The 13,686-nt window shown below is 41.1% G+C and overlaps 1 protein-coding gene across 4 annotated transcripts in view; it reads left to right on the top strand.

The window, feature by feature from the left end:
* The window catches only part of LOC6531173 (potassium voltage-gated channel subfamily H member 8), a 53,749-nt gene that overhangs the window by 22,956 nt on the left and 17,107 nt on the right, over positions 1 to 13,686 (top strand). For 3 of the 4 annotated variants that reach the window (XM_039372365.1, XM_039372363.1, XM_039372364.2), the window contains 7 exons: positions 1,318 to 1,446; positions 5,507 to 5,617; positions 5,763 to 5,882; positions 7,288 to 7,425; positions 11,527 to 11,786; positions 12,333 to 12,561; positions 13,036 to 13,199. In XM_039372365.1, coding sequence (XP_039228299.1) covers positions 1,371 to 1,446; positions 5,507 to 5,617; positions 5,763 to 5,882; positions 7,288 to 7,425; positions 11,527 to 11,786; positions 12,333 to 12,561; positions 13,036 to 13,199 — 1,098 coding nt within the window. In that variant the 5' untranslated portion in view covers positions 1,318 to 1,370. The remainder of the gene's footprint in view (positions 1 to 1,317; positions 1,447 to 5,506; positions 5,618 to 5,762; positions 5,883 to 7,287; positions 7,426 to 11,526; positions 11,787 to 12,332; positions 12,562 to 13,035; positions 13,200 to 13,686) is intronic. The other variant, XM_002091966.3, reaches the window with a different exon arrangement.

The raw sequence follows: 13,686 nt of genomic DNA, 5'->3' as shown, positions 1-13,686 counted from the left end.
GGAGAAATCATATGCTGCCTGTTGCCACCTGATGGTCGCCGGAAATGCTGGAAATGAAAATTTTGCGGTACAAACCCAGTGGGAATATATACGAGTATGTGCGGTTTAGCTGCAAGCACAGGCCCCTTTTCTCATGCTATATTAATCAATATCGCATTCGATAGCAAACCGAATACTTTGATAAGGCCAAAGGTTGTGGGCTGTGTGTGCTTATCAGTGTTTTTGACAAGCCATCGAACACAGGGGTGTGCATTGGAAAGGGGTTACAACAAATAGGCTCTGACTTTGAGTCCGAATAATTGAGTTAGTAGAAAGTACTTGGCTGATGGAGAAGTACTTGTTCCCTAAACCCATAGAACAATTCTTTAGCTGTTCTAAATATTTAAGTAGTTAATATAAGAAAGTTGATTCCTTCGAAGTTATTAATACTAATCTTAGGTTCATTGACATTTGGATAGCTTGTGAATGTGCCCCTGCTTTAACTTTATTTATCGCCAGTGACGTCGTTTTCTAATCAGTATTTAACTTTTTCCCACTTTCTGCGGCCCGAAGCTTCAACAGCTGTCACTGTTGCGGTTTCGCTTATTTGTTACTGCCATTTGACCGCTCGAATTCGCAGGTGAAAATAATTGCGAGCAGCACCTGCGGGCCAGGAGCAAATTACGTGTATCGAGGGTAGAGAGCAGTCGATTTTGGTGTGCGAAGCGTCTGTGTTAAATGGATTCGCAATGTTTTCCATTTAAGTTCGGTTTTTGCCATTGTTCGCATAGCTGAATGAAAAAGTGTTGGCGTACAAATATTTTCATATCAATGCGCTGCTGGCTGAGAAAATAAAAACAAATGGAAGCCCGTCGAAGAGCAAACAATGCCATGGGTATATGTCCAAAAATAAAAAAAACAACCAATTTAAATAAATACAGTGAATGCTCTTCAGGGTCAACTGCTGTGTGTTAATCAAAAATATTGAGTGGCTACAGCACGACATTATAGTGAAATTAAAACGTAAAAAATAATTATTTAGTTGAAGCCTGTTTTTAAATTACAAAATTGTTAGCATATTTTTGTACTATTTTAAACATGTTTATTGATTTGCTATGTCAAGCGTTGACTGTACAAAAAACTTTCAATGACATGTGTGAACTGTTCATTTAAGCTATTTATTAATACTGTTGGTGTTCAATTGTATATTTTATTTAATCAAATATAAGCCCATAATGTTTTTGAGCATTATGTCAACTAGTTTAAGGACCACATTGCTGAAATTTAAACAAGAAGTCAACGAATCTAATGCCTTTCCTTTTCCATCTCTACTTGCAGCTTTGCCACGCCCTAAGCCGCGCTTCAAGAGGCGCACCGGCCCCACCATTCCCATGCCAGCCCGCAAGGGGCTGCTAGCGCCCCAGAACACATTCCTGGACACCATCGCCACCCGGTTCGATGGCACACGTAAGTGAAATGCCCATTCCAATGACCATGCCCATGCAAATGCCCATGCCAATGCCCCATGTCAATGCCCATGTCAATGCCAAAACCAATGGTAATACTTATGCTAAGCGATTCCTGCACAGAGTCCAAGTCGAAGTTTTATATGATTTTCGTAATGTAATATTTATGACACTTTTTATTGGGGGGTCCTTTGGACTGGAGGCTGCCAAGGAGTAAGCCAAGGCCCGCATCGTTTTGGCCAACTCGTAAAAAAGTACGCATAAGAGATTTCCGGGCATAATCAGACGGTTTTCCTTCGCTTGCACTGCAAGAAATTGAGTGAAAACGAGAATACGCAGCATGAGCACACGGGATTCTTTAAGGGCACTGAGAGAAATTCAATAAAACAGTACTTTTCAAAAATTTTCGAGCATTAGTTTTTCTTTTACTGCACTAACCACTAAGGATTTTTAGAATGATTTTAGAATGTTGTAGTTTCTATTTTCATTCAATTTACAGAATCGTTTAAACAGGTGTACTACTAATCGTTAAACTTGTTGTAAGTTGGGTTTTTTATAATATTTATATTTTATTATTTTTTACCGTGTATTTATGCGAGCTTTGGAATACCAGGGGTTTGGGGGCAGATGTCAGTTAAGTGTTCGCGCGTGGGGACCACTGCCGACCAGTCACGAATTGTATTTATATATGTACATTATATGAGGGGGCGAGGTGGGTGGAAGCAGCACCTTATCCTTATTGAAAATCTGCCCATCCTGCATGCAAAATGCCGCTTCGTGTGCGGAGAAATTAAAACTATATGCGCAGAGGCGCGCGTTTCTTTTTTCACAAAATACAATACAGAAGAGCTCTGCGTGGAAGCCCTAACAAAATGAATTCCTTTGAGGGAAAAATGTTTTACAGTAAATTAAACTGCGCCTCGTTTGGTTGCCGAAACATTTTCTCTCGCTTGCCGCGCAATCAAATGTAATGATCTGGAACAGGAAAGCAGCAACATTTCATTTAAATTACGTATTCCCTTTATATGCGTACATTGCAAATAGTTGAGAACATTTCATATTTAAACTGAGAATGAGAAATACGAAACGTATGCTTTAATGGCCAAGTAACCAAGTAACTTGAGAGTCAGTGGAATGGAAAACATACATTTTGTTATCTTCGAAGAGGCTTTGCCTGCTCTCATCTTTTGTTTGCACTTACCCAATCGATGGATTTGTGCCCTAATCTGTGTCCTAGATAGCAAAGTCCTGCACAACTTTCCCCATCCGTTCTCAAATCGGAATCGTTGACAGGACACACACGTGCTGACATGGCAGGGATCCTGCAAGGAAGAAAACATGTCAGTTGCCCATCATATAAGTTAATTGTTTTATTTCGCACACAAGCGGGCATAGGGAGCGATAATTGTCTTTGCGAGTTGTCACAAAACTGGGAAACACGAAGTGAAATGCTCAGCCGGCAGGGGGATTAAAAAGGTTTTACGAGTCATAAATAATAAAATAAGCATATCAAATGAGCCGCAGTCAGTCAGTTGAGTGTGTGTGTGGATGTCTCTGTCGCCGGCAGCAGTCAAATAACTCAAACAAAAAGATTTCACTTCCGGTTTCCCGGCGATTGTTCTCCAAACGTGTGTGTTCCATATTTGTTACGGAAAAGTTTGGCGAACTCACATTACTACACTTGTATTTGAAATAAAAACGTTTAACGCTTAATTCAGATTTACATTCACCTGCAATTAGTTTTGTGACCGTAAATATGTGAAAATAATTAAATTTTCATATGCAGTCTTGCATGAATTTTTAAGCACTGAAAGGTTTGCTTTATAACAATAAAATGAATGTGTTTTTATTAGGAAAGGAGTCCATTCAAAAGGCATTTACCAAATTTGGCACTTTAAATATTGACACTTGATGCATAAACTGCCACTTAGTGCAGTTATTACTAATAGTCACTAATTGGAGTGCAAACAATTATATTCGATTTCTCGCACATGCACATTTATGCTTAATGCGACCACAGCACTTTTCACGAACTTTTTATTGATGCAACACATTAAGTAAATTTGCTTTTAATTTGTTGGCTCTTGCGGTGGCAGCAGCAGCATAAAGTATTTAACAATCAGTTTACTGTTTTTGCCGGCAAGAGGCCAACCAGCCATTGAGTAATGGATATTGAATGTAAACAATTTACTGGCAATATTCCATGCACATGCCACACAGGCGACAAACCAACCTTGATTCCTAACAAATGCGATTATTGCAATTACTTTCCATTTGTAGAACGTATCTAAGACGGCTTGATATTGGTGTTATTGTTGTGCGACACACACATGCAGATTATGTGTATTGTGTGCCATATGAGTTTTCATTTTGAGCTGCCATTCAGCCGGCTTGTCTTTCAATTCAATTTGTTCCGTCCACAGCTCCACTATCCATATATAACTTTCCATGTAATCTGTCCATTGTGTCGGCAATTACGATCTCACTCGTTCTATTCACAGGAGCTCAGTTACAGGATGCTGTAACTTGGCAAGGATGTGAGTGAGTGGGGAGCATTTCTATTTATGAAATTGAATTCAAAAGGTAAATAAAGAGGAAAGCACGCTGGGAGAAGCTGGTTCGCATTGGATATGCTATAAATAAAATCCCACAGCGCAAATCCTGGGAAGTGACCTTCTGTTGGATTTCACTTTTCGGGATCGTCGCAGGAGCCATGTGAAAATCCCGGTTTTCGGAATTGACCAAATGGCACATAAGAATTTCATTTCCTGCACTCGCCGGAACTCGGTGGAAAATTTAATTAAATGCTGCTGAGATTTTGAGTTTATTTTCAGCGCTTGCACAAAAAATTAAATAAAAACAAGAGAGAACGCTATAGTCGAGTTCCCCGACTATCTGATACCCGTTACTCAGTTAGTGGAAGGGAGAAGGAGAGTCTTAAACACAGTTTTTGGCGGTTTGTGGGCGTTAGAGTGGGCGTGGCAAAAAGTTTTTTGGCAAATCGATAGAAATTTACAAGACCAATACAAAAATGAAAAAATTTCAAAACATTTTTCAAAAGTGTGGGCGTGGCAGTTTTGGGCGGTTTGTGGGCGTTAGAGTGGGCGTGGCAAAAAGTTTTTTGGCAAATCGATAGAAATTTACAAGACCAATACAAAAATGAAAAAATATCAAAACATTTTTCAAAAGTGTGGGCGTGGCAGTTTTGGGCGGTTTGTGGGCGTTAGAGTGGGCGTGGCAACATGAATCGACAAACTTGCGCTGCGTCTATGTCTCTGGAGTCTGTATGCTTAATCTCAACTTTGTAGCTTTTGTAGTTCCTGAGATCACAGCGTTCATACGGACGGACAGACAGACGGACAGACGGACAGACGGACAGACGGACATGGTCATATCGACTCGGCTATTGGTCCTGATCAAGAATATATATACTTTATATGGTCGGAAACCCTTCCTTCTGCCTGTTACATACTTTTCAACGAATCTAGTATACCCTTTTACTCTACGAGTAACGGGTATAACCAGCAAGTTCCAGACATGAAGGTCAAGTGCAAATGGCAAAGCCATAAAAAGGGAAAGGTTGAGCTCATAACAATATGGCTTTTGTGCAAGAAGAAAGAAAATGAAATATGCTAGAAAAACGGGTACTTTATTTATGAACGCAGTTTTTTCAAGGACATCTGATTGCATATATTTCACTTTTTGCATTTATGGCGAAATACGGAGAAATATAGTTCGATAAATTATATATATTAAACATTTACTTGTTCAATGACAATGTGTAGTGTATATGAAATCCTTTTTTTTTCTGGCAATATGGAAATGTGCATTTCAAGGAGACATTCAGCGTGAGCCCGTCCGTCTTATTTTCCCATGAAAAGGACACGCACCAGGACTTGTCTTATTACCGTTGTTTGTCGGGACAATATTTCATGCCAAATGAAAGGCAGCTGAACATCATCCTTCACCATCGCCCAACTGCTTTGCCCACTGACTACATTTTCCCGCTGTCCTTCCAGTTTTTCCCCAGTTCAAGCAACTTTTCTCTCCACCATTTTCAGACTCGAACTTTGTGCTCGGCAATGCGCAGGCAAATGGCAATCCAATTGTTTATTGCTCGGATGGGTTCGTGGATTTGACAGGATATTCACGCGCGCAAATTATGCAAAAGGGTAAGGACGAAGCAGCGGACGAAGATACTCAACTTATTTAACACTTGAATACTCATTTGTATGTATTGTGCCGATTTCATTCAATTGCCAACAAAACGCAAATATCCCAAACTCCGGGCGCAAATTCCGCCGTACACGAAAACAGGCTGCTCATGTCATTTCCTCTACGGACCGGATACGAAGGAGGAGCACAAGCAGCAAATCGAGAAAAGCCTCTCCAATAAGATGGAACTCAAGCTGGAGGTTATTTTCTACAAGAAGGAAGGTAAGTCACTCCTCCGCCCAATTGCGATGTGCGGGAATGTTGTGCGTTGCGAGAATTGTTTTCCATCTGCCCACTTTTTAATTAAAATTTTTTAATGAAAGTTGGTGCGCAAAGTGGCAGATAAGGAAATTATTTCGGGGCTTGTGGTCACACAAAAAACTTGTTAAGTTTAGGTAGCCAAAAAGGGACGAGACATTATTAAAAATCTAAATCTTGATTATTGTTCATAAATAGACACTTATTTTTTTTTAAGAGAAAAGTGTTCATTGTGACTTATTGGTTTTCCACGAGTGACAAAAGTCGTACAAGTTATCAGTACAAGAGTGAAAAGTTGTCAATCAATTGTGGTCCCACCTGCAGAGTTTTCCGAGAAAACCACTACCACCGCCCCCCGCTTTTCTTATAAGCGTAGTCTGTGGCGTCCCCATCTCATTTTTGTGGCGATGGAAAAACTGTTTTTGATTGAGTTAAGCGCGACAGACTTGAACTAGTTTCCTGCGGTTCTCCGGGGTGAAACTGGCGTTCATGTTTCAGTCCCAAAGGACACCGATTCATATCCTTACTGCCGCGGCGCACAATAAATTGTGCTCTTAACACTTTCGCACGTCCTGGCCGCGGTATTTTGTAGTCCTAATGAGGTCACGATTAATCAAGACCAAGCCGACGCAGAGATAAGCACAAGATGGATGGATCCATCAACTTTGCGTGTAAGTTTTCTAATTAGCGAAGCGTTTAAAACTTTTAACCAATTGCGAGCCTACACTCGAAGAAATACTACCGATTTAGATTGAAAATATCTAAGATTAGTAATGCAAATATTTACATGTTTAGTAAAGCCATGCACTGCAGTTGGTAATTCTTCATTATTGTTAGTTAGAGCTGATTATTTTGTGCCAGTGTACGGCACCCCTTTTCCTGCCCCTCGGCATTCTTTGCTCGTGTGTGCCGGGGCTATGTTTTATTAATTATGCATTGGCTGCGACGGACTAAGGGCGAACTGGATCTAGTTGACCTCGGGCTGGTGGCTTAATTAGCGGGAGATAATTAAAATGCAGGCCAGGACAATAATTGCGGTCTAATTGAATTGCCATGCAATTTATTTATCAATTTCAAGCCACATAAATTGCTGGCGTTTTTAAAGCGTTTACCAGCTAATTACAATTTTAGCCAATTCTCGATTGGACTTATACGCTTTTATTTGCGGTCTTTGTGCTGCCAACCGATGTTTGGCTCGTTTTCCATAGGCAAATCCTTCAATTATGCAGCCGCAAATGAAAGTCACTGCCTGCACACTGCATGGCCAAATATTTTGCCAAGTGACCGCAGGCCACGTGGCGTATACGCGATACGCGATTCGGTGAAAATCAACTTTGCTGGCGCTGATTAAAGCAAAAACTCATTGCAGGTGCTCCCTTCTGGTGTTTGTTCGACATCGTGCCCATCAAGAACGAGAAGCGGGATGTGGTGCTCTTTTTGGCATCCCACAAGGACATCACGCACACCAAAATGCTCGAGATGAATGTGAACGAGGAATGTGATAGCGGTAAGTATCTATAAGCAACTGGTATGAATAATGCACTAGCTAAACACCAACTGTCAAAAATCCAAGCGTGCACAAAAGCCACACACACACCCACTAACACACACACACACACACACGCAGCCACGTAGACACTCAATTCCCAAATAATAAATTAATAAGCACCGACTCATGAGCTCCAACACACTGACACTGATGCATTCCCTCAGATAAAAAGATATGGCCAAAAATCAGGAATCGGTTAGTTTTCGGTGCCAGAAGAAGTCGGAAATATTGTGACACAGCGCCAAATTTGCGGATAAATGTCAGAGGATATACTCTGTACTCTCTAGTATTCGATAGTTTGAATAGATAAGCACATGTAAACTTTAATTCTAATCAAAATAAACATTAATAATAAATATAAATAATAATAATAAATATAATATGGCCTTAGTATTATCAGTAGTGGTAACATTACCAGATAATTAGTTATTTTGTAACTCCTAGTTCAAAAACTAAATCAGCATATCTACGAAGACTAACTTTCGCTAACTTTTACAGAAGTATATGCAGTAATTTGCTTAAATGCTTTAAATTTTGCTGTTCTGCAAATACGAGAATTTGGAATTAAGCTGCGGCAATAAAGCAATAAATCTCCGGGCAGAGTATTCCTTAGTTAAGAGCCATAAAAAACGTGTGAATGCGAGTGCTACCTTCATTCGAGCTCTGTCAGCATGTCACCTCAACTCTCGGCCAGAAATATTCCTATAAAGTTTTGCGGAACTTTTGGTTTCGCTTGCTTCTGGCACAGAGACAGACAGAGTTTTTGGTTAGCGTTGGCTTTCTGGCCAAGAAGAAGCTGGGCAGGAAGGCGGTAAGGAAGGAAGGTACTCCGGCTGGCTGCGGTCGCTCCTTTGAGTCCTTTGCCGACTTTTCATCCGTTTCCCCCTTTAGCGCCAGCGCGTGTCCCTGACAACTGAATGTATGCCATACCATATTTCAACGTTAATTTAAATCTCGTCTTTCATGCGCAGTTTTCGCCGGTGTCTTCTCTGATTTGTGGCTATAATCTGGTCGATGAGCGGCCGAAAGTGTGCTAAAAACCATATGAATTCGTAATGCTAAAATTTGCAATGAGTCGCATTTGAAATTTGCACTTTGGCTAAGAAGAAGTTAAAGGAAGTTAAGCTTTCCTTTGGAGTTTCATTCAACGCATTTACGTTAATTAACCCGCAGCAAATGTCCTTGTTTTCTTTTGTTCTTTTGAGTCCTTTTGCTTTTCCAGCTGAGCGGCATCAAATATGCCCTCTGTCTAATTTACCGGATTAATCAGACAAAAAACGTTGGACACACCGGCACACGTGTGCTGCTGGCTGAATCCCCAAAAGGATCCAGATGCTGAAATATTGATGCACCACTCGAACAGTTCTGACAGCATCACAACTTATTCCGAGCACTTTGGTACTTGGTACTTGGTACTGGGGAATCGCATGTGTCGCCGTGAAATTCTGCTAATGCAGGGATAAAAAACAGCCATCGCCCAGTGACCTTTTGGCCTGCAGCTTTATTACCATCGTTATTCATCTGTTGTTGCTGCCGTCTGTTTGCCTGTCTTCTGGCCTGCAGATTTACGGGCCATGCAAACCGAGCAGAAGCCACTTGAAGTTCGACCAGGAGAATCCTAAGAGGATTTGCTGCACTGCAAACTCGAGTTTGTCAGGCGTCCGCCAGGACCTTCTGCTCCTTCTGCATGGACGACTACCTGGCATTGAAGCTTTAAATTATTTAGTGCCACGTCTATTGATATGGATTGCACTTTAAATAGGCAGTAAACTTGCATGGGCTTGAATTGATGGATGAAATTTGAGATATTTTAGAATATTCCCAATACTACTTCCATTCCATATGCCCAAAGTGAATACCGCCAACAGGGTATGGCAATTCACACCAAATGCTTGGCAGATGTTGCATGTTTCGCACTTGGATTGCAGTTAGTGCCACAAACACCTATTGCACTTGCAACACGCACTTATCGCTCTTCTGTCGAGGACTTACCACAAGTAATTGTGTTAGATAGACAGAGATTTACACGACGGCCAAACATTCGGTAATGAATTCCATTAACTTGCTCATTGAGCGGCAGCCAAGCAAATATGGCCAGAACAGTTGAATGGTCGAGTAATGCAGTTTATATCGAATTAATTTACACTCAAACCAAAGCAGCGGCCGAGCCTGATTCAATTTTTGTTAATTTATGTAAATGAAATTAGGTCCGAGCCAACCAACCTTGGCAAAACCAATTTCCAAGCTGAAATCAAGCTTGTGCCGGAAAACTTGAGTGCCGATCTCCGTCAATGGAAAATTAATGCCGTGACAAGGGAAAATGTGGGTTGTTGGAGCAATTGTGAGAACTGTGAAGACAACTAATTAGGCAAGCAATTTTCCAAAATTTGTGATAAAGCGCATTTTGATGAAACGGATTTGAAATGGAATTATCATCAGATCATAATCGTTATCGCATTGTGACAGTTATGCGATAATGACCATCGTTTCACACGTCATTAGGCCTGTCAACGAATTTTCCCCTCCGGTTGCCAGTGAATTGTGCATATTTCGTCAAAGTATTTCACATTTTCCATGGCACTGTGCCAGAAGCCAAGAGAAATATTTGTGTATGCATGAGGTATTTTTTTGTGTCTTTAATATTTTCCCAGACCTTTTTTTTCGTATTCAACGGCTGTTGCTCGGTTACGGATGAAAAGTGTGTATATTTGTGTCAGTGAGGTGACCGTCCCGACTTAATTGGCATTTTGATATGACAGCAACGGAGTCAAACTGGATTTTCTGTGGGCGCCGAGTCTTAACATTGGAATCATATTTTGGTCAAAAATTGTTCATGGTCGGTATATAACATAGAAAGCAAAATGAACGGAATGAAAAACAGGAAAAACCCGGAAAAAAACAGACAAATGGGCGTGGAAAAAATGGCAACTTTCTTGGCGGCTATTTGCATAATTTTCTTTGCTGTTTTTCTGCATAATTAGTACACGTTTGGGTTGCGAAACGTATCAAATTCGTGTTGGGTCCATTTTTCACCATCCAGCTAATTGTTATTTATAGCATGTCCTTTTTTTAGACCACCACACTCAAATAGAATTAAGTTCAATTTAATGGGCTCTTTGCGGTGCCAGATATACGCTACTCCGAGCTTATATTCTTCGAGCTTTGTTTGTTCGGCTGTGAAATATGATGTTTATTCGCCTGATTTGTTGGCCTGACCAGCAGTTGGCCAATATTTGTCGGCCACTGAGCCAGATTATCAATTGTTTGTCAGCACTGGGTGTGCTCAGTATCGCCAAAGGTGAGAGTAGTACAAAGTTTGCATAATCTTTGTGTTCTTACGAAACAGATTTAATCACATGTTATTGCAATTTAAAAGTTTTTCACACAAAACTGAGCCAAAAAACAATAAAGCAAAGCCTGCGGTTAGTGAGGCAACTTTGTTTTCTTAATGCACAAGAGCTAACACCATCTGTAAAAGTTGAGTTTTCATCTTTTCCCCCACTAAGCTGCTCAAATGAAAGTCAGCAAAAATAATAAATGGAGCCGGGCATTTAAATGTGGGGGCGGAAAAGCTGTATTTAACTTGTCGGAATGTCGAGAAAATTCAGGAAAATCTTTTCGAGAAGAGGTAAATTTTTGAGGGAGTGCATATACACGTACACACCTGCAATTTTGTGACGCTTTAAAAATGTGTGTGTGTTTTAAATCAAACGCCATGCGATTTAACTAAGGAGAAGTGCAAAACACCAATTTAAATAAATAACCATGCCAATTAATTCATAACGTCTTATGTGTCAAATTCTATGTGTTCTTTTCTCTTTGTGCTCTCTCTATTAAATCACTGTAATTACGAACCGCCAAAAAACCCATGCGCCCATCCTTAATTATCCTTATGCCACTGCCCATTCTTAATTATCCTTATGTCACTGCCCATCCTTAATTATCCTTATGTCAATGCCCATCCTTAATTATCCTTATGCCACTGCCCCTCCTTAATTATCCTGATGCCACTGCCTGGTTTTGTTTGCGTTGCTCGATTTTTGTTTGCGACTCTGTAAGTTTTTGCCCTTACAGCTGCCCTTCTGGGCGCTCGGTTCCGGGCCGGCTCCAATGCCGGTATGCTCGGCCTGGGCGGACTGCCCGGTCTGGGCGGACCGGCGGCCAGTGATGGGGACGCGGAGGCGGGTGAGGGCAACAACCTGGACGTTCCCGCCGGCTGCAACATGGGTCGCCGGCGCAGTCGAGCGGTTCTCTACCAGCTATCCGGGCACTACAAGCCGGAAAAGGGTGGCGTGAAGACCAAGTTGAAACTGGGCAATGTGAGTATAACCCCGAAGGAATGGTCAACCATGGGCGGAAGTTCAGCTGGGTCACCCACTCGATGAGTGGGCGGAACAAAGAGTGACCATCAGCAGCAGTAACTACGTAGTTAACATCCATGTGCCACGTCAAACTCAATTTAGTGTTTACCTCGGGATTTTACCATAAACGTGGTCCGCTTTGAAACACGCTTTAAAATGTCGAGTCTTTGTTATGCAAAATAGTTTAGGACCTTTAAAAGAGAAATAAGCATGTACGAAAATATTGAGTAATATTTAGTTTATCAAACGATTGATTTTGAGGAAAAACGTGTTCGCTCAAATGTATCGCAAGAAAAAACAAACTCAATTTCAAAGTTGTTGCTCGAAGAAAAAAACAGCTTTCTTTTTGTATGGGAAACGATATTTAACTTGATGCGAAAACCTCATGATGTGATTAAAAAACGGTTGGCAACTAATCGTTTTAAGAGTTCAATTAATTTAATTCACTTTTCGTGTTTTGTGTCGGATTTCATTTAATGCCATTGCCCACAATCTATTTTGCAGAACTTTATGCATTCAACGGAGGCGCCGTTTCCGGAGTACAAAACGCAGTCGATAAAAAAGTCACGCTTGATTCTGCCCCATTACGGGGTGTTCAAGGGCATTTGGGACTGGGTGATACTGGTGGCCACCTTCTACGTTGCCCTCATGGTGCCCTACAATGCCGCCTTTGCCAAAGCGGATCGGCAGACAAAGGTATCGGATGTGATTGTGGAGGCGCTCTTCATTGTAGGTGAGTGGATTGGATGGACTCGATGGCATTGGCAGTGGAAGTGGAAGGCATGGAAAAGTATTTATTTATTTCGTGCTGGGATAAAAGTACACGTTTTATTACTCTTTGGATAAAGGAGCTATTGTTGAATGTAACAAAGTCATTTCTAAAATATTTGAAACCCATTTATATTAAATATATTAGACTAAATTTCGCTCTATATAATAAACTATATTAGCAAAATAAATCAGTAATTGAACCTTTTGAAGCACCTCTAGTGGCCAGTCATCATCGCTTCTCACCAGCTGATAACCCCATGCCATTCCACCAAACGGACATCACTGAGTGTCCTTTTTATGGGCCACCTGTGGCGCAATCACCATAGTCCTGATGGGGATGCTGGGGGGGGGGGCTGATGAGGAATTGAATTTGTCTCGTTGCGGGAATTGAAAACATTGTTTCAACACACACACCTTTATTGCCGTTTTATTGCAGATATTCTGCTAAACTTCCGCACCACCTTCGTGTCGCGCAAGGGCGAGGTTGTCTCCAATTCGAAGCAGATTGCCATCAATTACCTGCGAGGATGGTTCGCCCTGGACCTTCTGGCCGCGCTGCCCTTTGATCATCTGTACGCCTCCGATTTGTACGACGGCGAGGTGAGTAATCGCCATTGCATAAATTTAGCCTACAAGCCATGAATTTTTAAGCCCAGATTTGCATTTTGGGCATTGGTAAAGAGAGGAATATTGTATTATCTTTGATGCTTACATAGTTCCAATGCCACACTATTTCGGTTGAAGTTGGCAAACAAATTGTTTGGGCCAATTTAGTAAATCCGCTCCCGGCGGCGTTGCTCCAAGGCTTGGCATTAATAATTTATGGCCACAAATTTCAAGTGGTAAATGGCCTTAAGAGATTTGCATAAAACTATTTTGGCCACATGCATTATGCATATTCAAAGCTCACAGTTTTTGCCCTGGGCACTGGGCCACCTAATCGGATTATACACAAATGTGCAGTTGGGTTGGAAAATGTTAAATTAAGTTAGCTTTGTTTAACGATTCAGGGTCTGCAATGTGTGCAGTCTAACATTTAAGCATTGGTATGAAAAAAAGTAAGCAAGATAGTTGGTAATTCGATTAA

The sequence above is a fragment of the Drosophila yakuba genome, chromosome 2R, assembly GCF_016746365.2.
Source record: "Drosophila yakuba strain Tai18E2 chromosome 2R, Prin_Dyak_Tai18E2_2.1, whole genome shotgun sequence".
Taxonomy (NCBI): Eukaryota; Metazoa; Arthropoda; class Insecta; order Diptera; family Drosophilidae; genus Drosophila; species Drosophila yakuba.
Note: the sequence above shows the minus strand (reverse complement) of the source record. Positions and strands in the feature narration are given on the sequence as shown.